The 25,192-nt window shown below is 28.1% G+C and overlaps 3 protein-coding genes across 6 annotated transcripts; 1 reads left to right on the forward strand and 2 right to left on the reverse strand.

The window, feature by feature from the left end:
* Positions 1–628: 628 nt before the first annotated feature.
* Positions 629–4,855, reverse strand: LOC130671723 (lysosomal-associated transmembrane protein 4A-like). Its single transcript, XM_057475783.1, has 5 exons — positions 4,697–4,855; positions 3,067–3,138; positions 2,668–2,847; positions 2,164–2,320; positions 629–880 (listed from the first exon to the last, which is right to left on the reverse strand). The coding sequence occupies exons 2-5, from the start codon at positions 3,136–3,138 to the stop codon at positions 756–758; spliced, it is 534 nt and encodes a 177-aa protein (XP_057331766.1). The 5' UTR covers positions 4,697–4,855; the 3' UTR covers positions 629–755.
* Positions 4,856–7,350: 2,495 nt separating this feature from the next.
* LOC130671633 (uncharacterized) lies at positions 7,351–12,152 on the forward strand. Of its 2 annotated transcripts, XM_057475655.1 has the most exons (4): positions 7,351–7,531; positions 7,620–7,737; positions 7,835–8,083; positions 9,334–12,152. In XM_057475655.1, the coding sequence occupies exons 1-4, from the start codon at positions 7,514–7,516 to the stop codon at positions 12,057–12,059; spliced, it is 3,111 nt and encodes a 1,036-aa protein (XP_057331638.1). In that variant the 5' UTR covers positions 7,351–7,513; the 3' UTR covers positions 12,060–12,152. The 2 variants fall into 2 exon arrangements, with proteins under 2 accessions (XP_057331638.1, XP_057331639.1); XM_057475656.1 differs by having other exon boundaries at positions 7,351–8,083; positions 9,300–12,152.
* Positions 12,107–24,397, reverse strand: LOC130671634 (protein yellow-like). Of its 3 annotated transcripts, none has more exons than XM_057475657.1 (5): positions 24,032–24,397; positions 16,773–16,924; positions 16,483–16,686; positions 14,554–14,803; positions 12,107–13,079 (listed from the first exon to the last, which is right to left on the reverse strand). In XM_057475657.1, the coding sequence occupies exons 1-5, from the start codon at positions 24,201–24,203 to the stop codon at positions 12,139–12,141; spliced, it is 1,719 nt and encodes a 572-aa protein (XP_057331640.1). In that variant the 5' UTR covers positions 24,204–24,397; the 3' UTR covers positions 12,107–12,138. The 3 variants fall into 3 exon arrangements, with proteins under 3 accessions (XP_057331640.1, XP_057331642.1, XP_057331641.1); XM_057475659.1 differs by lacking the exon at positions 24,032–24,397 and adding an exon at positions 18,374–18,778; XM_057475658.1 differs by lacking the exon at positions 24,032–24,397 and adding an exon at positions 18,371–18,395.
* Positions 24,398–25,192: the final 795 nt, after the last annotated feature.

Consider the following 25,192-nt stretch of genomic DNA (forward strand, 5'->3'; position numbering starts at 1 on the left):
TTTCGATTTTGGTTTAACAAAAAAATTTAAAAAAATACTCAACTGTATTTACAAAAGTGATTTAGGAATGTTTAAAAAAAAACCCCGTTTTTCCCCTCTTTTCCCTATCTATCGATAACTTGTAACTGCAATCTGTGCTGGATTCCTATAGGGAACCATATGAGAATCCATGCGAAATCAACATTTAGGAATTCACATAGGAATCAAGGCTGGATTTCTATATGGATTTTTTGACAGGGTATTTACTATTAATAAAAACACTTAAATTAATTTATAATTAAACTAAGTATAAAAATAATTCAATAGCTTATTGGATGTATTAATATTAAATATTTATTAAGATAATATAATATACGTATATATATTTTTTTAATATCAATAGACTATAAAACATAGATAAAGATATAAACTATTAGCATAAAGATGTATAAACGCTATTTAATTTGATAAATCATGCATAAATAGTACTGATATTTCGAATTTTATTAATAAAAAATATATCATATTTAAAATAGCTTAATAATTTGCTTTGTACGTTAATCTCTTGTCTTAATGTAAAATAGCTCATAATATAAACTATCATTTATTACTCCTTTGAAAAGCCTTTTCTAGGAAGAAATATAATAGATACCTTTAAAAATTTTTCATATAGATATCACATATTACAGCAGTTAATAATAATATATTTCAATTTTATAAACAATATATAAAAAAAATTATTATAATTTTGATATCACGTTATTTGAAAAATTTAATTAAACATTGTGACCTTTGTAAGGTTCATATATTTTTCCTTCACGATTAAGTGAGTATCCAAATTTTTCACGAATCAACTCATGGTAGAAACTGTATACTACAAGCCAGACATAGACGTAGAGACCTGGAATAATTATTTTATAAGTAATTATAAATTTTTTTTGATAATTCATTTATAATTTGCTGTGCCTGCTCTATACTCGCACATGAATTACGATCGCGAATTTCAGTCGCGGGTTCCCGTATGAAAAAGCAATATATGAGCTTCAGTATATGTAATTTAAAATATATAGTAAATTATATGGAATTATGAGAAGTTATATAAGAAGCTATATTCAAAATTTTGCCGAAATATTATAGAATTTTATAATTCATAACATATAAATTAGGGGTGTGCGAATAAGTCGAACTTACGAATTATTCGTTCCGAATCAAATATTAATATTCGATTCGAAATCCGTATCGAATAATTCGAATTATTTGAAAGTTCCCGAATAATTCGAAAAAATTGAATAATTCGAAAGTTGACGAATAATTCGCAAATATTCGAATTATTCGAAAATTTTCAAATAATTCGCGAATAGTTCGAACAATTCGCGAATTATCGAAATATCACTGGATTTTCTATTGTTTCCAATTTGAATTCCATTACATCGTGTATCAAAATATTTTACTTACGCATAATAGTATACTTTTTGATTAAAAATCAATTATCCATGAACTTTCGAATTATTCGAAATTTTTCGAACTATTCGAATTTTTTCGAATTATTCGAGAACTTTCAAATTATTCGAAAATTCGAATTATTCGATTCGAATCGAATATTAATATTCGATTCGATTCGTTTCAAACGATATTCGCACACCCCTAATATAAATATATAAATCTGTAATATATATTTTTTCTAGATGTTAATCTATAAGTATTGCTTATAATATTTAATACTGTACGTTTAATTACACGACAAGATATATGACTCAAGTATATGACTGACATATAATGTTAAATATACAAATTTATATAAATATATGTTCACAGATATTTGTATAAATGTATATATACTTATATGAATATATGTAAACATATATATGCGGAAATATATGTGAACATATATCCGTGCGGGAAAATATATAATATTGAACGGATGAATTATATATATGATAAAACATATATTAATCAATATCAATAATTTTGTGGTCATATATTTATCAAATATTCTTTTATATATTATCGACAGTGTATGGTTTTTTCACACGGGGACAAAAATTAACACTGGACAGGGAACATCGAGGAGCGCGAATGTGAAGCCCAGAATTATTCTTACTATTGTTTCGCGAGTATCGTAAGGATTTAAGCGCAAATGTAGAGCAGGCGCTAAGGTAATATAGTAAAAAAAAAATTAGTTACCCATAAACAATGAGATAATTAAGAAATTCACGTAGATCGCTGTTGCTGGCAGAGGATATTGCAATGTAAATATTATTACACCAATAGAAGCTGCCAATTCACCCAATACGTTGGAGAATGACAAACATAAAAAGGGAAAAACATAGCTTGCTTTTCGCTGTAAAAAGAAATTTTTTTATCATTATTGTATATATGTTTGTTTTTTATTTAAAAATTTATACAGAAGGATGGCTCAAAAAAAACTTCTTTTTTTCCACTTTCACCCTTCAAAAATATGCGCAGGAAAAAAAAAATTCTCTGATTTACTAGATAGATGTCTTTAACTCTATAAAATAAAGGGAAAATCGGTAGAAAATATTAAAAATTTGAAATATTTCAAAATTCTTGCGCCTCCTCTTAAAATTCATATTTTTAAGGTCATAACAGTTTAAGGTCATTGAATATTTTAGAAGCTAGGTGGGGGGGGGGGGAGTTAATAGTTAGTTTAATTATTTACTAAAGTACCTTAATAGTTCCAATAATAAGTAGCGTAGATAATATCAACCAAATGACAAAAAATGCTATAAAAGTTGCAATAACGCCTTTTATAACAAAGTATGTACCCATTCGAAATTCGGGATTTGGATTTTCTTCAATGCGATTTAAAGCAACAGCTTGAAGGATTAATAATGAAAGTCCAAATAACTGAAAGTAAAATTTGTATTATATTATATTTCATTTTCTACTGAATGAAATTCTACTAATAATAATAATTTACAGCAGGTGATTCATTATTAATTGTTATTAATAAAATCTATTATAATCTAATAATAATAATGAAAATATCATTTTTTTATGGTAATAAATTTTATATTTATCTAGAGTAGTTGATAATAGTCAACAGAGTTATCGTAAGATACTCACCAAACTTAAGACTCCTATAATTATGCTACCAATTTGTAGTGAGCAGCACCCACAGAAGGTTTTAATTTGCATCTATAAATAAATATTTTTAAAAATAAATAAAATAAAATTATAGTTTTTCAGAGTAATATCGTCTGTTTAAAAAAATATTGTTTTGGATATAAGTTAAATATTTCTTTTCCATGCACGTTTTCGAAAATCGAATTTTCATCAGATTTGAACGTTTTTAGGCCCTAGAAAGCTATTCTGACTATTTCCGGATGGACCTCCGCGCGAGCACGTGTGAGTGTGTGGGTAAACTAATTTTTGCCGTACGATATCTTTGGAACGAATCAACCGATTTGGACGTACTTGGCAGCAATCGAAAGGGCTCATCAAGACTTAGGTCTTGATAGATTTCGAAGTCGATTGTTTGAGTAGCTTACGAGTTATACGAAAAAGTTTTCGGAATAAATTTTTTTTTACACGAGTTGGTTTTTATGCTGTTTTTTAACCATTTGAGTGGATTCTATGGGAACTTTTGGATAGGGATGTTATGGTGTCATGGTTAAGTCAGATCATGTTGACCCTTTCAGAAATAGAAATAAACATATTGCAAAAATTACTATGGCCATAGTAAAATTGAGAATAATTACATCACAAATTACTGTGTCTATTGCTAATTTTACTATGGTCTTAGTAATTTTTGCAATATGTTCATTTATTTTTCCGCCAGGTGGCCAACATGGTCCAGCTTTACTATGCCAGCATAATAGCATTTCAAACAACAATAATATAATTTTATCGTGTACAGAAATTAGTAATTGACGCTGTAGGAACATGAAATATTAAACACAATAAAACATGACGTTATAAAAATAATTACATCTAGATAACGTCAAGGTTTACCGGCTATGTTGTGTCACATATTAGTGATACTAAATAATGTTATCCTTTTACAGGTTAACTGTAAAAATTTTTATTGTAAACAAAATCTTTTCAGATTTAAAAAAAATTTTATTTTTTACTCTTGTGTAAATACTAAGAAACATATTTATGGAGATGTATTGTGTGGCTGAAGTATAAGTAAAAATATTTACGGATTTACAATGTCTGACTCAACTATATGTAAATAAATAACTTTGAGTTTTCGAAATATGATAGCATACAAATTGTGATGACAACGATAATAAAACAAATCAATACAACGAAGAAATTATTGAATTTTACGTCTATGACGTAATGGTTTTTTTTTTTTTTTATTAATAACCGCATGTCAAAAATTTTTATCAAAATTATATTCGCATAATTCAAAAAAAAAATTAATAGTTCGATTTTTTTTGAATTTTTATTATATAACTAAAAATTCAAAAATAAATTAATGTTTTCTAAAAGGCGAAGAAAATTAAAATTTTGAGAAAAGAGAGAAATGAAGTAAAAATTTTGAAAATTTTCTTTCAAATTTTTTACTTTCGAGATGAATTATTAGTGATAATATAAAGTGCTGATGAAAATAGACGTCTACAGAAAATCGATATAAACAGAAATAGAGCAAGTAATAAAAAGAAAAAAAACAATAGGTTATATTTTTTAATGTTTTAAAGCAAACGTGATATAAATAATAACATAAATAATATTAAAATATAATTACCTTGTAAGACGAAACTATGTATCTTTATTAGTTATAAAAAATGATGAAAACAGTTGTTAGAAATTATTACGTATTATTTCACCGTTGAATAGTTTCGCCGCAATGCTCGCCAGAAGCTATTTTCTCATTTAAACGCGCAAGTGTGAGTTGCTATTTTTGAAATGCGCGTGCGCATGATATATTTATTCGTATGCACAGTAAAGTAGAATTCTTCAAATAAATCGGTGACGCTATGATATTTAATTACAATGCACTGATGAATAAAAGTAATTTATGAAAATTGTTTTTTATGAGAAATTTTTATGTCACAATTTTATTAATATACTTATTATATTATTATTTATTATACTTATAAGTTAATAATATATATGTTTATTATATTTTATATTTTATAATTGAATCTATAATTTGTGTATCGTATGAATATTTAAATGATAATAATAAAAGTTTATAAATTTTTTTGACAATAATTGATTTTTTTAAAAATAACATTTGGTCTGACCGTGACATAGATCCGCCAGATTGATAAATTTAAAAATATTTAAGTGTTTTTTATCATTCAGTTGATTAATTGATTAATCATCGTAATGATGTAAAAAATATTTTTCTGTATATTTTGTGTAATCCCTGATTAAACAACTGAATTCGACCGAATTAAAAATTTTAATTCTGTTATATTCTGTCGAATTCTGCAAAACAGAATTCAACTGAATTGAAAATTTTAATTTGAATTAAACAGAATAAAACCGATTTAAAAATTTTAAATTCGTTTTAATTCAGTTTAATTCGGATTAAGAACCAGAAATTGGAGAATTATTTCACTTAGAATTTCGAAGTTAAAAAGAAAGCACCTCGTATGAGAAGTAAAAAAGGAGTTCATTTTTCAGCGGGGTAATTTCGGAGTGATATGGATTTTATTTCAATCTGCTTTTACTTTGATCCGTAGTTTTCAACTTAAACTAAACTCTCCTTTGAATAAATTTCACTTTTAAAGGATTAAATGAATAAAAAATCACCCGCTTCGCATTCACTCCGGATGTAATCTGCGGTCATTCCGCAAATTTTATATAGTATCGTTCAAGTATCAAAATAAAATATAAAAAGTCCAGAAATAATATCGTGTTCGAAACCGGTACTTCTATAGTCTATTATAAGAAAAAATTATAAAAAACAAAATTGTAATTAATATTTATTGGATAATACAATAAACATATACTTTTTAACTGATAGACTTATAGACCTATAAGTCATATTAAGTCTACTTAGTTGTTTCAAGTGATGCAAATATTATATTCATAAAATGTGTAATGACACTTGTTTAAACACACATACATACATACGTACAATAGCCAAAGTAACTATTGAACGTATAAAGGTCAGTCGCAACACCAATACAGTTAATGACTTGATGCAATTTACTTCAAGATCAAGGATAATTTTCTTGACTATAATAACTATATATATACATAAATTTATAACATTATTATTTAAAGCGTGCTTGCGTGTGTAATAATTGTATAAGTAATTTATAAATGTAAGTAGACTGTACATGTTTAAAAATATGTTTTTGTTCTCAATAGAAAAATAAATTTCTCTGAGTTTTATTCTAACGTATTTGTCCCGTGATAGTCAAATTTAAAAGTCTTTTATGAAAAATTTAATCTTCGCCCTTATAAATAGATCTGTTTCACATAGAAAACTTTACGTACGAATACACAAAACAATAAAACAATGTACGAATCCACTACCTCTGCGCAATTTATTCTTATCGATAATGACCCATTTTTTTAAAACGAGATGAACAATAATTGTCAGTTCAATAATTCGAAAGAATAATTGATTGTGTACTTCTATAAATGATTTTTGGAAATTTAAAAGTTTAGTTTATACAATCGTCGATTTTTTTATCAAATGTAATTGATGATAATCAACCCTAGGACTACAATCCGGGGTAGATATTTACCCCAGAATAACTTTAAACAAGAATTCTAAGTTAGACAGTGACATTATTGCCTGAAGACCTATATCATAACTAATTTCAAGGTTCTAATAGTAGACTCTATGCATTTAATACAAATAATTTTTTTTTGTAAGTTCGAGTTCAATTTCAAAGGAAAATTATCTATGGAAACATTGATAATAAATTTTAAGGTCATGATACAATATGAGATATACTGTATTATTAACGTCAACAAAAGTACAAGATGTCATGTTAAACTATGTCGAATGACAGTAAAGAACTCATGTCAGAATTGCATCCAAGTTTGAAACTTAACACTTCTGAAGTAAGTTTCTTACCAGGGACACTGCAAGCGGTGGGCGCGATCTCGTGGCGAGCATCGAACTACTCCCGCAGCTGCTGCCTATAGCACCGGTGGCTTCCCTCTCCTACATATATATCTTTTCTCCCAAAAAATTTTCTCTTGGTTTAAGCAACTTTTTTTTTTTTCGTTGGAGCATTCAAAAATTCTTGTGTTTAAAGATCAGTACTTATTCCTTATTTTTCGAAAATTTAATGGATGATTAAATTTAAAAATTGAAATTAATTATCGATAATTTTAAATAGAAAAATTTTTCATTTATTTACCATCACAGGAATAATTAAAATAAAATAGAAAAAAATTGACAAACGATTTAATGTGATAAAATTTGAGAGTAACCTTTAAGAAAAAAATTTTAAGTATTTTTTTTTACACAAATAAAAATTAAATAATTTATAAAACACTGGCGGCAAAAATAATTTTTCTTTGTCTATTTTTAATTTCAAAACTTGTTAATAAATTAATCTGTACATCATTTAAAACAGAACTTTTGATAATGACATTTTTAGACGCCGTAAGAAATCCACATAAATTCAGTATATATTTATTTATAAAATAAATGGTGTATTAATAAAATAAATTTATAAAAAATATAAATCTAGATAAATAGTTTATGGGATTGGAGTCCATGGGATTGGGGAAATCGAGTTGAAACAATTTGGAAAACTTCAATGTCACGAAAAAAAACAGATGGAAATTTTGAACAAAATATTAAAACTGGTTAGTTTATTTTATCGATAAATAATCCAGTGTAAGCATCAATACATTGAATTATTATTTATATAGAAAATAAAAAATAATTAAAATTTTTTTTAAGTTTTATCTTGGGTGGTTGTATCACGAATAGTTATTTCACATATTTATACATTAACATATATTTTAAATTTATATCCAATACTAATGTGGTGTCAAAGAAAAATGTTATTATCCTGGATGATAATCAGTGCATTCAAAAATTTTATTCTGGAAGTCATTGTATTTATAGTCGTAATATTACTTTACATCGAAGGAAATATATCTGAGTTTTTATTTGGCACAGTTATTATCGACAAATTAATATCACTAGGTAACATTATTATTCATTATTGCTATAAATTTACACGGAAAAAAATGAGGCTTGAAAATTCATTAGTTTGTAGTGAATTTTTGATTCGATATTGATATTGATATTTAGGAGAAGGGTGACAGAGATAAGAGCGCATGCGTATAGTTTACTTTTTAAGTAAGAGGGGGCATCCGTTAACTCAGAAATTCCAAGAAATTTCCGCTCCTCCTTAGAATAACCGTCCGAGTTAACGGAATTCGACTGTACTCTTTTAATTTGAATCAGTGAGAAATCACTGGTTCATTCAGTGAGTAAAAAAAGTCACTGGCGAATCAGTGAAATTCAAAGTTGCTTACTGGTAAACCAGTGAGTATTGGGTTCACTGATTCAAACCAGTGCGAAATTTAAGTACCTCGAGTGTCCGTTGTCAACAGCGACCTATGATTAGTTATACCGGTTATAGAAAGTTATACATAACCTGATGTTTGTTTATTAATGTCAATTGAATTAATTAATAAATTTTAAGCCAAATTGTGACCCTATTATTGCATTTTCTATTTTACATAAGTTATATTATGTTTTTAATTTAAGCTATCTTCCAAGCCTTGATAATTTTTATAATTTAATCGACCATTATATTTGTAAAATTTCGAAGAAAGTTCCAAGTGCAGTTTCTTTCTTCCACATTGCTTTGAATAATTTTAATACAGTTAATGTAATGAAAGTTGGATATAGTAAATTTGCGTAAATATGTTTTTAATTCATTTATTTTACGTAAGTAATCATGCCCTATATGTATAAGTTGGGTTATGACGAAGATTATATCAGCTCACTGTTGAATCAGTAAAACTCATTGGTGAATCAGTGAAAATTCTCACTGATAAATCAGTGACTATTACGTCCGCCATTAAAATTCACTGGTTTACCAGTGAAGTTCACTGAGTAACCAGTGGGATTAAATGGCCGCCAAGACCACTGGTCGAATCAGTGAGTTTTACTAGTAAACCAGTGAGGCTTCACTGGCGAACCAGTGGAATTTCACTGATTCAAATTAAGAGAGTATTGAAAATAAATTTAGCTTTTTACTTCTTCATATTATCAAATTATTGATAATTAATTCCACTTTTTATTATTTTATATCAAATTTTAATATTCTATTTTTTTCCGTGTAAAAATGAAAAAAAAAGAAATATTTACATTATTATTATTAATATTAAATATTTTTACGATCAATCAGATCAAACACTGATTCAGGAACATCCTCGTTCCAGCTATAGCAGCCCACAATTGGTTTACCATAAATTCATTCTACATGAAACTCAAGGAGATTGATCAAAGAAAACTAATGAGAATGAATCAGCGCACTCCACTTGCTTTCAACGTCATGATAGGAATGTCTATGAGACACCTGCGGTTGGATGAAATTGACAGTTTCCACTTCAAAAAGCGGCAAAAGTTCATAAGTGTCCCGAACTTGGAAAATTTAGGCATCTATTCATCAACGGAATTCGGTGATGAATACAAACGTATCAGACCGTCTAAGTCCTTAAACACAATATCATTATTGTCAATCCGGTATCTTGATACTGGAGAAAATTCGTTCAATACCGATGATTCGAGTCTCACTATTTCCGAAAGGGTTATTAAAATCCTCGGTATCTCAAACAATTATGTCGAGAATATTTTATCAAGGAATGGTCAGAAGTCAAACGGACTTAGTTACAAAAAATTTAAGTCATCAAATAATCCATTGCAATTAAAGAATATCGATAATACTGACCAATCATCCGTTTGTTCTTCTGATGACCGGAGCGCCAACATTGAAAAAAATTTGAATGACGGAATGAACATCAATCCAACTTCGAGAGATAAATTTATTGAAAATTATTCCGAGTGGTCTGAGCAATGGACTATGAACAATATTTTGAATAAAAAAGAAGTAACTGATGATAGTTATTCTAAAAATATAGACAGAACTATTTCCGTAAAAGACAATTACTGCCAGTGGTCATCCGACAGTGAAAGTTGTGACAATTTATCACATTATGATTTTGGAGAAAATTTGAGTATCAATAAAAATTCAAGTAAATTAAAATTACAAGAAGTAGAATCAAAACCAAAAGTCATTTCTTCTAGTCATCGTAATGAGCAAGAAAATGTCAATGAAAAATTACCAAAAAAAAAAAATAATTTTATTGATGAATCTGTCGAAGCGATAGAAGATGATAAAATAATTTTTACAACTTGGATCCGTGATTTGATTTACGTTGAAATTTTGAAAAAAGAAGTCGGTTTATTTGAAGACAATAATGACGATATTGCGAAGCGAGTTATTTTAAAAAATACTGGGACAGATTCAAAAGCTTTAACGGAAGTGCAAACGCAGACGCAAACTGATGATGAAAAATGGCCTAGTGTTAATAGTAATCAAATAAATTTTGTTACTGTAAATACTATTAATTTATCTGAAGTTAACGGAAACGAATATTCCAAATATAGTTCTGATTATATTAATTTATTGATGAAGTCATCGGATAATAAAAAATCCTTTGAAATTACACGGGAACAAGAGGACAAAGAACTTAAAGCGTTAAAAGCTTATAATGAGATCACACTTTGGAAAGATAAGAGAAAGAAAGATCTGGAGAGATTGAAAAAAGCTCCGATAGAAAGTATTTCTTTGTCGAAAAATAAATTTGAAATGAAAAATCATCCGGGTAAAGAAATCGTGCGTAAAAAATCTGGAGAAAATAGCGGATTTAAAAAACTAACAAAAAATCTAAACATTAATTTGTTGCATAATAAAAATAACAAGAATTTACAAACACGCCGTAAATTAGACAGATCTAGAGCCACTGTAAATATTCCTAATTTGCAATCATTAAAAATTGACGATTTCAAAATATCGAAATTTGACAATAAAATAGATATTTTGAAAAATGACACCAACGCATTGAATAGCAAAATATCGGCAGCAGCTTCTCCAATTCAAAAATCTACTGGATTATTGTATACAGAAACAGACATAAAAACCAAAATAGCAAATATAAATTGGTCATTATTTTCAAATAATGATGATAGTTTACATAAAAAACCTAGATCTAATCAAAAATTTGATTATAGACGAACGGGATTTGATTTTATTGACGATAGAGACATAGTAACTTTATTACAAAGTGCGTTTTCTTTTGACTCTCGCGAAAACGACCGTGGGTTTTATTTAGGACCCGCTTCAACAGAACTGTATTCTGTGACAAATTCTGATCAAATTCCAAATGTGTTTAATGAAATTATTAAAGCTGCGCGTCTTACTATTGTACGGCATGAATGCCCGCACTATTCATCAACACGAGAGATTGATTTTGGAGATGATTATCTTAGTGATTTACAAACTTTTGGTAAAAATGATAATCAGCAGTATTACGAAAGTATCAAAGTTCCACAAGTTACTGAAATAATACGCGACAATAATGATACTAATGATACTGCACCAAATTTAAAGCAAAAAGAAATCTTTTTAATGGATTATTGGTTCCAAAAATACAAAGAACTTGTACTTGATTCAAATAAACTCAACTCTCAAAAGTTGGCAGAACTTGCGGGCCTGCCGGGTTTTTATCTTTTCAAAAAATTGATCAGTCAAATAAACTGTTCATTGATGGTTTCAATTTCTACTGTAGTGTCAATGGAATCTATTGAATCAGATCATGCAGCAACAACTTCGCGAACATTTGATGAGTCATCAAATCCAGAAATTTATGGAACTGCCGAAAGTCCCGACAATATTTTTGATGAAAATCAAATAGAGGGACAGGATATTGACACACTAATTAGTGGTGAAAGTGAACATATGAACGAAACTTACCAAAATATGAGAATTTATGACGATGACTGCAATTGGTCAGATGAATCCAATACGTTTTTAAATTTTACAGACAAAAGAAGCGAAGTCTCTTTAGGAAATGGCAGCAATATGTCTGAATTTACTGAAGAATAATTTCAATTAAAAAGAAGGATTATATAATTAATAAAGTAGTAATTATATTTATTTTATTGTAATAAATAAGTATCAAATATTAACAAGTCTGGTCGTAATTTATTTCACTTGCTGGTACAACATAATTAGGATCACAAACAGTATCTTTGACAGCTTCGTCAACATAAGCTCTGTACACTCTAAAATTAATATCATTTGGATTCCATGGGCCGTACAAAAACATTGGCAGCCTATTTGAAATGGTCCAAAAACTTTGTCTCTCTTCATTATCAATTCTTATGTCATTTGGAAATACAAGAGTTTCATTACTGACTCCAACTAACCCCAAATTATGAGGCAAATATTCTTTTCTTGTATCCCAACACCATACGGAATCTCTGGTGACCATATTGAAAAACATAACCCCGTTTTTATCAATAGCTGACCCTGAAGAGTGACCAAAATCTTTGGCTCTTTTCTCACCGACGGGTGCGAAGCTTTCAGGATTTGATTCCGCTGTTTCTTGATCGACTAACACTGCAGTTGATACCGCGAATTCACTAAAGCTAGACATTGGATGGAAATAAAGAATCCTGTCATTGTTAACGTCTATTGGACTTAACGCTAGTCCGAGAATTCCATCCATCCATTGAAAACGAATACCGTGTAATTCGTATTTTGATGCAAAAGGGTTGGGAAAGAAGAAGTGATGTTGGATTCTAAACGATGTATCTTTTGATAAATCGTATATTATCATTGCAAAACGCCATACGTCTGAGAGATAAGCTTTTGCAGAATTACAATCACCGTTACGAATATCTACAACGATATTTGACCAAAGTGAATCTTCTTTGACTTGATCATCTGGTATTTGATATCTTTTTAGTAGTCTGTCTGTTTTTAAATCAAAAATAAAAATGGCTGGTGGACAAACTTTTTTAGGTGTTTCTGTTAAATTTATTGACCCTGAATCTAAAACCCAAAGTCGATCACATTCATCTACTTGAATTCGAAAGACTGATGTCATACCACCACAAGAACCTAAAAAAAAACAATATTTAGTCTTAATTTGAAAAATGATCTTTTTTTTTTAACTTCCCGATATAAAAATTATCTACAACGTAATTGGTTTCAGTCCAATTGTAAGATCAAGACTTCAATACCGTTTTGGCTTTTCTAAAAATTGTTATTTTTTTTTTAATTAACTTTAAATGACAATCTGATTAATTTCAAAATTTTATCAAATATAAGCCTTCATAAACTTTTTTGATTGCAGCCAGTAAAATTTTAATCAAATAACTCCTTTAAGAGAAATCGTACCGCAAAACGTTTTTTTGTATCCTATAGAATTTAGTATTAAGAACAAAATTTTTTTGCGGTTAAAGGCAACAGAAAATTCTAAAGCTGACGATTAATTGTGTCTATCAAAGTTATCGTGTTTACTAAGTTTCATACAACAATTAACAACTCGAGTCTCTCCCTGGTGGATCCGAATTACCGTAAATTACGGTATTTTATGATAAACGTACTGCATTTTACGGCAAAAGTGCGGTAGTTTAAGCAAAATAACGGTAGTTTACCGCAAAATTGCAGCATGCCTGTGGTATTTTATTTTAAAGTGAAGTATTGCACTGTAAAGCTATTAAAATAAAAAAAGCATATGACGTATACGGTAAAAATGCCGCAAATTACGGTAAATTGCCGTATTTTACCATAGTTCGCTGAAAATTACCTCGTATCACTATAAATTTCCGTAAGTGACAGCAAAATACCGCAAATGAACGTAAATTGCGGCCAATTTGCCGTAGAAATCACCGCATTTAAGGTAAATTATGGCAGAGTGCGGTAAATTACCGTATTTTAGCGCGGTTTACCGAAAATTACCGCGTATCACTGTAAATTACCGTAAGTAACATCAAATTACCGTAAATGGCGGCCAATTTGCCGTAGAAATCACCGCATTGTAGGTAAATTACGGCAGAGTGCGGTAAATTACCGCATTTTTACCGCGTTTTGCCGAAAATTATCGCGTATTACTGTAAATTGCCGTAAGTAACAGCAAAATACCGCAAATTACCGTAAATTGCGGCCAATTTGCTGTAGAAATTACCGCATTTTACGGCAAATCGCAGCAGAATGCGGTAAATTACCATAATTCGGATCCGCAAAGGCTGGGATTAAAATAATTTATGTTGACTTAATGGAGTAATCAATAAATTTTATATTGGGTCGAAATTGTCTTTTTATTAGTATTCAATTTACCGGTTCCGTAACAAAATATCCGAAGACAAAATACCCGCGACAAAATATTTAAATAACCGCGACGGTTATTTTGTCCGCGGATATGTAGTCGTGGCACCCAATTTACCCTATTTTAGTGCAATGGAAAAAAGTCTAGAGATAATTTAATGTGAGTGAATGGGTCGAAAATAATAGATCGATCATAAAAAACCCTCAGTACTTTTGCGCTTGACTGCAAAAAACAGGATTCTTTCTTTAGGTTTTTTTTTCATACCTTGATAATGCCATCCCCAACTAGGATAAGGTCGGAGTTTTGGACTTTTTGTAGCCGTGTATCTCGGTACTGTAGTCAGCGTCGCCGGAACTCCTGGTCTCCATTTTGGAAGTGTTATAAATACTTTATCTCGCCAAAATTCAATACCTAACGGCATATTGTTTTCTGGAATAAACGACTTCTCTAATAATGCTTGTTCACGAGCCACATCACTGGCAAACTCATAGTCTACTGTCTTCCATGCATAAATCTGTAATAATTTTAAGTCGGAAGTCGTTAAAATCAACGTCCGTATATTTTTATAAAATATATTCCATAAAATTTAGAGTTCATTTTTCGCTTAATCGTTTAATGCAATCCGAGATAGAAGTAAAAGATAGTCAAGCTTTGATACCGATTAACATTAACAATCAAGAATGTTGCAAGTTTTATACACTTTTTTTTCTTTTTATTGTTGATAGTTGAATAATTTATCGATTAGGATCGATTCTATATAATTTTATTTTACATTTACACGCAAACCAGTTTACATTGTAGCCTTAATTATATATATATATAAATATATTCAACTAACTTATTTTAATAACATACGTATCCAGAATTTTATTATTTATAATTTACGAATTATAATTAAATAGTACATTAAAAAAAGGAATTTATGTTATTTTTTATGTAATAAAAAAAAATTTAATTTGCAAGTTTTGAAAGTTACGATTTATGATAGAAAAAAAAACAAAAGATATTTGATTAAATTATCTATATTTATATTATTAAAAGAATAAGATAAATTTTGTGAACTAGATCAAATTACCGCCATCCTATTATGATTTTCAAATTTCCCGCGATGAAAATTCAAAATTTAAAAAAAAAGGGAAGTCATTGCTTTCAGCCCGATTTTCGAAAATTGAGTTTTCATCAAATGTCGACGTTTTGAGGTCCGCATCTGCGCGGAAATTTTTTTTTTTTAGTTTTTTGTTGCATAACTCGTAAACCACTGGACCGATTTGCCTTAAAATTAAATCAGAGCCGTCTCAAAATTTTTTTTCGATGTCAGAATGTGCAAATCAGTCGATTAATTCCGGAAATGTCAGCCGACAATAATTTATATTTATTTTTGGCCGAGGCGCTTTTTAAACTCGAAGATCAATTTTTTAATTACTTTTCAAAAAATTTCATTTGCACTGAAAATTGACATTTTCTGATTGGAAATAATTCTTTTTTAATTTATTTGAATTAGTAAAAAATCAGTAGTAACTTTTTTTAACAATAAATTAATTTTTTTGAATAAAATATTTATTGATTTCGATAATTATTTAAGATAATTCATGAGTCAATAAATTATATAGGGGAGATCGGAGCATGACGGACCACCTCAAAATTTGCCTAAAAAATTTTTTTATATAATCGTCATATTTTAATGAGTGAAAAAGACCATTTGCTCTAAAATATAAATTTTTTTTTGTCTATACATCGAGAAATTGTCAATTATTTTCCAATGCAGGTAAAATTAAAGGATACAGTTTAAAAAAAAAGTTTTTTTCTATTTTTTAATCATTTTTTGAAAGTCGCCGGTTGTGCCCCGGAAAAAACTTTTTTTTTTCAATTATCGGAATATTATAATAGATTTGTTCGAGATTGACCTAAACAACTCGTACCGGTGTTCAAAAGCCACAAAAAATAATTAGCGCCTCAAGTGGGCCGTCGAGCCCCAGTCTCCTACTTTTTAATATTTTTTTCACTCAGTCTACCGATTATATTTTATTTAATAATAAATTTTAAATTTACATTGAAATGAAGTATAGTTACACTCGAACGATCACGAAGTGACTGCGGGCTGTTAGTAAAATAATTATCTTCTCAAAATTACCATAATTATTTTGAAAATTATTTTAATAAGAATAATGAATTTAAAAAAAAAAGTTGAATTACCAGTTCCATAGCTGCACCAGGAATTGGTTCTTCTGGAAAACTTTGCAGAGGTGGTTCAATATCTCTATTGGGTACATTTATATCATTGATACCAAAAATAGATTGCGTTGTAAATTGATTTTCACTAGAAGTACGAAATGTTTCAACTAAGCGTCCGAATCGCATTGAGTTCAATATATCAGCATTTAAAGAACTTGAAGTAGCCTGTAATCATAATTTATTACTTCAAATAAAAATAATTTAAAAAAAAAGATACTTAAAAATCATCACATATATTGAAGTATTAATACCACTTTGTACATTGTATTTGGGTTGTCATTATTGAAAGAAAGCGGTAACTCAAGATCTTGATGACTCGGAAAATTTTGAACATTTTGAGCATTGAATTCTCTAAGACCAAGTAATGTCATTGACATCAACAGGGGTACGACGTTTGTGATACCTATAATATAAGAAAAATAATTATATATTAGGGTGGCCCAAAAAAACCGACTATTTTTTTTTTCGAGTCTCTTATGAAAATTTGTTGGTTTATGATGTTTTAAGAAGCCTCTCCAAAAATCAGCTCGATAAAAAATTTTCAAGAGGTCGCTCACGAATTTTGAAAATATCAAAAATTATAGGAATTCGGATTTTTTGTTTCTAAATTTTTTCTTCCTCGTGGCAGAAATATTTTATATCTCTAATATTATGACTATGCTGAGAATTTCAGCCCAATATTTAAATATTTGAACGGCGCTCAAGAATTTTGAATATTAACTGACAATATGTAACTAATACTTTGAATTAGTTTTTGTATTTTTTTATGACTCAATTATTGTCATTCCACTTAAATATAATTTTTGCATATCCGAAAATATACAGGACAGTCTTAAACAATAAAATTTGGTAAGTTTTGAATAAGCGAAAAAACCCAAAAATTGAATTAAAAAATAAAAAAGTATGTAAATAACTTATTATTTCGATTTCTCGGGTTGTATTTTTATTCATTATGATACAAATTGATAGTAAAAAAATTAAGAAGCTTTATTATTAATATTCAAGGGTTGCTCGAAAACGTCCAAGAGACAGTACTCTGAACCATTCAAAATTCTTCAGCGACGTTTAAATATTTTAATTTTGGGCTGAAATTTTCAGCGCACTGATGATTTCATAAATATAAACTATAGCTGCCACGAGAAAGAAGAAATTTGGAACAGAAAAATCCGAACTTCGATCATTTTTGATATTTTCAAAATTCGTGAGCGACCTCTTGAAATTTTTTCATCGAGCTGATTTTTGGAGAGGCTTCTTAAAACATCTTGAATCAACAAATTTTCATAAGAGACTCGAAAAAAAAAATAGTCGGTTTTTTTGGGCCACCCTAATATAGATATTAAATTAATAATTTTATACACTGTAAAAAATTTTCAGAGTGAACGCGGATTAAATTCGGAGTGAATTCGGATCGAACAATATTTTATTTATTTAATCCCCTTGGAGGGAAATTTACTCCGAGGGGAATTTATTTTAATATTAAAATTCTGGATTAGAGTGAATCCGGATTGAAATAAAATCCACGTAACTCCGAAATCACTCCACTAAAAAAAAATCCAATTGACTTCGTATGTGGAATTTTATTTTTAACTCCAGAACTCCGAACGACGGAATGAATTCGGATTAAAATTGAATTCATATTTACTACGAATTCACTTCGTCATTCAGAGTTCCGGCGTTTAAATAAAAATTCCCTATTGACTCCGGATGTGGAATTTTGTTTTTAACTCCGGAACTCAGACTGATGAAGTGAATTCAGATTGAAATAAAATTTATATTCACTCTCGATTTTTTACAGTGTAATATGACCACTATCATTTAAAAAAAAATTTTTTAAAAGAGCTGTCACTACCACGGAACATATTTTCAAAAAAATGTTATTGTTAACAATGGGCCATTCGAGTTAATGACTCAACAATTAAAATATTAAAGATCACGATACGCGCTGCGAGCTGTTCAAGATGCAACTGTGTAACTCTATTTGAATATCGGTTACGTGGATTTTATTGAGTTTGAATGAATCTGAGGTATAGAGTAAGAGTTGTGTCCCCTCTTGAGCTTCTGTTTTCACGTTTAAGAAAACTCTCTTTCTCACTGTTCCATCTTCCTTTCAGTTGATGATAAGTTATTACTGCGATTGAGTTTATATAAAATGAAAAAGTTGTGTTTATCATAAAATTAGATACGGTAGTGAAATATTATTCTTATTGGTAGTTATTTTTATATATTTAGTATCCGAGTGTTTCTATTCCTTTTCCTGTTTAAAATACAAGTCCTTCACTTTTACTATTATACTTTTAAAATTAAGTTGCGGAAAAATTTTCGTCATTTCCGGGTCATTAATTACTTAAGTTTACTGCAGGATGTCGTACATCATTCCAATTGTTACATATATATATATATATATATATTTTATGGATACATAGAAAAAAACTTGTTAAAACGAAGCTATTGAGTAAAAAAAGTGAGACTAACAATCCATAAAATAACGACATTAAAATAATAATATTTTTAAATTATTGCATATCTAATTAGTTAATTAACTCAAAAATTATAATAATATTGCACACCTCGAATGCGAAGGAGAGATAGTGCTCTGCTGTCACTAATTTTTTATTGTACACGAGAAAAAAAAGTCTTTTCGAATTATTGCATATTCTTACCACAAAAAATTTGGTTAGAGGTACCGTTTTTGGAAACTAAGAAAATTTAAATAAAATAATTTGTAAAAGACGAAATGACATAATTAATTTTTAAAATTTGTAAGAAGATACTTTTACAATCAAAAATTTTCTTCAACTTTTTTATTAATTACAGTAAAAGTTCTAAATGTCAAAAAATGAAGTGGCCAAAAATGGTCCCGTATGAAAAAACAATATATGGTTAAAATATATAAAATCATATATGTTTGCAACAAAAAAATATATAATACATTATATTGTAGGGGAGGGTGGGGCAGAGCGGCCCCCCTGAAATTTTGACCAAAAAAAAAATTTTTTTTTTTTCGACTAATTACTATAAATCCGATATGTTTGCGCATTTTTACCCCTACGCATGACATTTGGGGCAAAATGGACAAGCCCAAAATTTTGAAAAAGTGATTTTTTCATATTTTTATCGTCAAATTAAAAAAAAATTATTATAATTCCACATTTCTAGCCCTACGCATAACACCTGGAGCAAAATAGACCACCCGAAACGTCCGAAAAAATTATTTTTTCATATTTTTCGGCCGTTTCTTTATGTAAGAGGCAAATTTGGTCACTAAAAATTTATAAAAATTAAATTTTTTTTTTTAGTTGATAAATTTTTGAAATAAAGTAAAATTACAGAATTAATTTTTTTTTTTATTAAATAACAATTAGTAATTGAGGTAATCGAGAGTGAACGATTTTTTACGCTTTAAAAAATTTTTTTCGAGCAATATAAAACCAAAAATAGTTGTCAAGTGAAAGAAATACATTCTTAATGATGAAAACAATTTAAAAAAAAAAAACGAAAAAAAAAATTTTTTTTATCACTTTTTGAAGGGGGGCCGCTCTGCCCCACAAAAAAAAAAAAAAATTTTTCAGAATTTTGGCAAAATTTCCATAAATTCGTTCGAAATAGGACAAAAGTAAAGTGATCCTATGGTTGAAAGCCACAAAAAATAATAATTGGCTTAGGGGGGCCGCTCTGCCCCACCCTCCCCTATATTATAAAAAATCATATAGAGATTTTGGCCGATTTAATATAAAATTATATACAGTAGTAAATATATGTATTTTATATATGTTACTTATATGTATGTTTTTTATATTAAGCTATATATACATTTACATTTACCTTATAATATATTGTATTGATATATTTCCTTTTATATTCAAAAAATATATAATTTTTATATGAAATGAAATATATGGTAGCATATAATTTATATTATATATGGCACCATATATTTTCTTTGTTATATTTAAACATATATTTTATTCGGTGTATGTATATGTATATGGGTATATATATTCGCATCAAATTGACTAATTTTGAAAATTTTAACTGCAATTTAAAGAGTATATTATAATTTAGATCTAATTTAATTGGAGTTGGTCATACGAATAAGAAACTTTTTTTTTCCATACGCAATATAAATATATTTTTCGTATATGATAGAAATATATATTTTTATGTATGATAAAAATGTAGTTTTCGTATATGACAAGAATATATATTTTCATATATGATAAAAATATATATCAGAAAATATAGTTAAATTGGCCACATATATTTTCTGATATTTATCATATATTTTGACCATATATGTTATTTTCATACGGAGTACTTCTACCCTATGCTTTTAAAAATTTTTAATCTAATGTTTTTTGAGTGCTAAAATTTGAAGATTTTTTTTTGCAATAGTGTAAATAAATTTTGATTTCCTTATGTCAAAAAAGTAATTTTTTGCGTTAGATATGAAATTAATAATGTAATTATTGGTATCGATTTATTATTCGAAAAACTACTGTTTTTACAAAAATTATTTTTCTCAGTGTAAAAAAAATTTGATTCAATTACGTTTACAAAAATTTTAAAAAAAGACTTTTATTAAATTATGTTAAGCCATAATTTTTGGAAAAAAAAAAAAAAAAAAAAAAAAAAAACTAACTGGTGGTCAGTAACTGTCTGACGGTCAGAGCTATTTTAAAAAGATTGTAAGTAAATGGGCTGTAAATACTATACTTATCACTTCTCGTAATACCCTATCATCAGTGTCAGTGAACATAATCATGTGCATCATAAATTTTTAATAATCATAGGATTTTGTAAGCGATAAAAGTATTAAATAAATCATTCAGTTTACACTCATTTTTTATTTATCAATAGATTGGAATCCGATGAAGAAATGGCTGATGATTCAATTTAACTTTTAGATTTTTTTACTTTAGTGTTTTACTCTATTGCGCGTAATTATAGACAAGTAAAATTTTATTTCGACGTTCTCGATAAAAAAAAATTTAATTTTAAATTTCTGACAAAACGATTTGGATACATTTTCTGCTAGCAACCGTCAAAATATATATTGTCTGGACTTTGTAGAAGTTTATTTATGGTATAAAAGACCTATTACCCGATCACTCATATATTTGTATATCTATATTTACTCAATTTTGCTTAATATAGATATTCAAGTACATGGAGTAATCGAGTACTAGTTCCCTGATCGGGTACTAGGTCTTTTGTCTCATTTAAGTTATAAAAGTTGTCGCACGAAAATTTTCTATTTTCAATACTCAAAATTAAAGAGGATCAATACTTCAGAAAATTGAGAAAAAAAAATTTTTTGGGATATTATTAAAGAAAAGTTCAGTCGAAACAAGAATAATTACATACTATGCGGGCTTAAATATTTTTTTTTTATACAATAGTAAAGAAATGATCACTACATAAAATTCTTTAGCACACATCGAATCAAAACAATGTAATTTATTACAGAATGAGAAATTCGATATAATTAGTTCATAATTTATAATGATAAATATTCAATAATACCAGCTTACACTGACATATATCGATAATTAAAATTTTAATTTATACAAAATTGTAAGTTTATAAACGATTAAAAATGTTTAGCTATTATTATATAACAATTTTGTAATTTCCTACTTCAACTTCAAATAACTTAATGATAATTATTAACTAGACGATAATTGAATCCATAAAATAAGATTATAGAACATTAAAATAGATTATAAGGTAATTTGACGTAATAAAAATATAAAAAATTAAATAGTTGATAGTAAAATATTTTTAAATTATTGCTTATTTTTTCAAACAAAATAAAATTGAGCTATTAACTTTCACTAAAAATACGTACAATTTCTAAAATATTTAACAAAAAAACGCCCATGGAGAAAAGTCTACAAAAATGTCCGAAAAAAGTTCATAATAAACTTCCGAATTTGAGACACTTTTGTACTGTAAAAAATCTTGAGCACGGTGTAGTGTGAATGATTTGGTGTTAAAATTTTCAACACTGGTGTGAAAGTTACATCAGGTATTTGATTTTTCTTTTAAAACCTACATTAATAATAATAATGATATACTAGTGCCGAAATTTATATATTATATGATAATTTTTAACTACAGATTATATTATCGGACAATATTTAAAGTAATAACACCGAACGGTGTGAAAAAAACGGTGTAAACTTTTCGAGGACCATTTTCATACTAAAAATTTTTTACAGTGTGAACTTTGAGTTGATAATTTTCGGAGCTTTAACAAAATTCAAGCGTAAAAAAATTTCCAGACCGTTTTCTCAAAAAGTTTTTTATAAAGAGTCAAAAAACGTTCACATTTTATTTCAAAATCTTTTATTTTTGAATGTTTTCAAAATTTCAAAAATGATCGACTCAAAGTTCCGGATAGTCTCAAATTTAAAAGTTTGTGGTTATGAATTTTTTTGGAACATTTTTAGAAAGAATGTTTTTACACCGGCATTATACACTTTCAAAAATTCTGATGTGAAAATGGTCCCCGAGGACCTTACACGATCTATTTGGTGTGAATTATGTATCTATGTACTTTTAACACGGTATTATTCGCTCAAATACTGTCCGATAATACAATCTCAAGTTAAAAATTATCATATAATATATGAGTTTCGGCACTAGTGTATCATTATTATTAATAATGTAGATTATTTTAAAATAAAAATTGAATATATACCCACCCGTGTAAAAAAAATTCGTTCCAAAAAGATTCCAAAAAAGTTCCGCATGTGGAACTTCTAAAAATGAGACAGATTAGAACTTTGAATGGAACTTTTTTGGAATTTTATGTAGACATTCCAAAAAAGTTCCAGAATCACCATTTTCGACTTTTTTATGGACTAAAAAAGGCATTCCAAAATAACTACTCTTGCATCTTTTTTAGACTAAAGACGTTCCAGAAACATGCCAAAATACTTCGAAAATCACTACTTTTGAATTTTTTATAGAACAAAAAAAACGTCTATAAAAAATTTCAAAAAAGTTCCAAGAACGTCCTTTTTTGACTCTACATTAGCTCATAAAAACATTTTTTTGACCATCAAAATTACTAACGTTCCAAAAAAGTTCCATTCGAAGTTCTCATCTGTCTCATATCTAAAAGTTCTACATGCGGAACTTTTTTGGAATCTTTTTGGAACTAATTTTTTTTAGTGCACTGCCGAGTTTTTAATAAAAAACTTCTACATTTACACCATCGGTGGTGTGAACCTAATTCACCCTGTCCAAAATTTAACACCACGCGTCGTGTAACTTTCACACCAGTGTTAAAAATCTTAACACCAAATTATTCACACTTCTCTGTGGACTCAAATTTTTTACAGTATTATTTCATTATGTCATTTTTAGTGCAGTCACGAATGTAATCTACTCACATTATACCATTTTTCATGACTAATATACGTTTACTATGGTTACTTGATCCCCATTATGTCATTATAAACTAAACATAATCAAGATAATAATAATTATTAATTAAACTCACGAATCTCATTGTAACCATGAAAATTGTACTGAGAAAACGGACTTCGTTTCCACGAAAAATCGTGGTAATCAAAAAACGTGTCTCCCCAATTAGGTAAAATTTCGTCACTTTTTTCAAAACTCAAATTTTCTTCACTAAAATTTCTGTCTATTTTTTGTTTTTTTCTTTTCATTTTAGAAAATTATTTTAAATTAATAATTCATTTTTCAAAAAAATTTTGCTGTAAGCTGTTACTCACTGAGATGCACATCACTGTTTAAAACAACACAATAACCGGTCGGTATCTCGACCCGATTTAAAAACAGAATGTAAAACACTCCTTCTTTTTATTTTACTATTTAGCGTATATCAGGAGAGTTATAACACATCATTCGGACCGACTAATCTTACGGGCCGTAACAATCACGCGCGGAAATTATGGCTCTGCAAGTGAAGGAAAAAGCGGAAAGAATGGATGCTTTAATTATTATTACTCATTACTATAATTTATCTCAATTTTTAATGCATTCATAAATGATAATCTCTGTAATAGCGACAATTAAAAATTTTAAAATAGATAAAAAAAAAGAAAAACCACAAATTACTTAATAATTATTTTACACATATTTATTAGTTGAGAAATTTGAGCGAAATTAATGTCGCTAAAAGTTAACGAGGCTAACTGGTCATCATAAAATTTCTCCGCAAAGAAATTTCTTTGGTTCGTACGGTATCAAGGTCACTCGATGAATTTTCACATGAAACTTTATTTTTATTAATTATGTAAATTTTAAATATCCGATAATTTAATTTTGATTTTTAAATTTATTTGAATATTTAAATTGTCGCGCGCAATCATCATGAAAGGAGAGAGTTCGTTTCAAAAAAATCGACATCACGATTGCTCTCAATCACTCGCGATCATTTGTATATATGTATAATATATATATACATGTATAAATATATATATACTTCCTGTTTTTCCATTTCTTAGATTAGCTTGACTTGAACTTCACTTTAATCGCGTGATAACTATTTTTGATATAAAAAAAAATGTCTGGTAATATCGTTGCATGCAAATGCAAATTTATTAACACACTCAATTATTTTCACTAGACATAAATTTCACTAAGCAAAGTACATTTATTCACTTAAAAGTCTTGTAAATAAAGTAATTTATGT

Source organism: Microplitis mediator, chromosome 7 (genome assembly GCF_029852145.1).
Source record: "Microplitis mediator isolate UGA2020A chromosome 7, iyMicMedi2.1, whole genome shotgun sequence".
Lineage (NCBI taxonomy): Eukaryota > Metazoa > Arthropoda > Insecta > Hymenoptera > Braconidae > Microplitis > Microplitis mediator.

What these genes read in the sequence shown, in the direction of transcription:
- LOC130671723 (XM_057475783.1), bottom strand. Translation starts at nt 3,138, where the DNA reads ATGCAAATTAAAACCTTCTGTGGGTGCTGCTCACTACAAATTGGTAGC. An exon ending in TTATTATTGGAACTATTAAG is followed by an intron (nt 2,321 to 2,667) that starts GTACTTTAGTAA and finishes TTCTTTTTACAG; the next exon opens with CGAAAAGCAAGCTATGTTTT. An exon ending in AATTATCTCATTGTTTATGG is followed by an intron (nt 881 to 2,163) that starts GTAACTAATTTT and finishes TAATTATTCCAG; the next exon opens with GTCTCTACGTCTATGTCTGG.
- LOC130671633 (XM_057475655.1), top strand. An exon ending in TGAACAAAATATTAAAACTG is followed by an intron (nt 7,738 to 7,834) that starts GTTAGTTTATTT and finishes ATTTTTTTTAAG; the next exon opens with TTTTATCTTGGGTGGTTGTA. An exon ending in CGACAAATTAATATCACTAG is followed by an intron (nt 8,084 to 9,333) that starts GTAACATTATTA and finishes TCCTCGTTCCAG; the next exon opens with CTATAGCAGCCCACAATTGG.
- LOC130671634 (XM_057475657.1), bottom strand. Translation starts at nt 24,203, where the DNA reads ATGAAAAGAAAAAAACAAAAAATAGACAGAAATTTTAGTGAAGAAAAT. An exon ending in CAAATACAATGTACAAAGTG is followed by an intron (nt 16,687 to 16,772) that starts GTATTAATACTT and finishes TTATGATTACAG; the next exon opens with GCTACTTCAAGTTCTTTAAA. An exon ending in CTGGTGCAGCTATGGAACTG is followed by an intron (nt 14,804 to 16,482) that starts GTAATTCAACTT and finishes AAATTATTACAG; the next exon opens with ATTTATGCATGGAAGACAGT.